At 41.4% G+C, this 522-nt stretch overlaps 1 protein-coding gene across 1 annotated transcript; it reads right to left on the bottom strand.

Moving 5' to 3' along the window:
• DI09_597p10 (uncharacterized protein) lies at positions 1–522 on the bottom strand (the record flags this gene model as incomplete). The annotated part of the gene is made up of 1 exon (XM_013381709.1): positions 1–522. A coding segment is annotated over one exon (522 nt), but the record flags the coding sequence as incomplete, so codon positions are not given.

The raw sequence follows: 522 nt of genomic DNA, 5'->3' as shown, positions 1-522 counted from the left end.
CTCAGTGAAGATGGCTTTTTGAAGTTCCGGGCAAAATAGATCCATTGCTGCAAGATCAGATCATGAGCTGCGAGAAAACTAAAAATGATATCTTTCAGCATCTTAGAGCTGCCTAGAAGATCCATAAAACCAACGGCACCACCAGAGTATGCCAGATAGTGAAGCATGTCTTCCAAGTCAAATTCGTCCAGATCATAGATGTTAATCAATGCAGGCGAGAAGAATAAATGGGAGAAATAGGAGAAATATGAGAAATATCCGAGCTTTTCAGCGACATCGTTCATTGTGGCGAATAGCTTTTCTCCACGAAAGATATCAACAAACACCGGGTACTTTGTGTATGCATCGTTCAAATTGAGACGGCCAACAACAGTTGTTGCAAAGTCTTTTGTAAACCTGACCCTCAAACTATTAAATACAGCATGAGATATTCCGAAAGGTGAAGACTTTGCAGGGAATACATTTGTGTCCTCCAGGTTTTCATGAATCTGTTCCTGCTCTTGGACAGATTGCTGCTCTTGG

The sequence above is a fragment of the Mitosporidium daphniae genome (assembly GCF_000760515.2).
Source record: "Mitosporidium daphniae strain UGP3 chromosome Unknown contig-593, whole genome shotgun sequence".
Taxonomy (NCBI): domain Eukaryota; kingdom Fungi; phylum Microsporidia; genus Mitosporidium; species Mitosporidium daphniae.
Note: the sequence above shows the minus strand (reverse complement) of the source record. Positions and strands in the feature narration are given on the sequence as shown.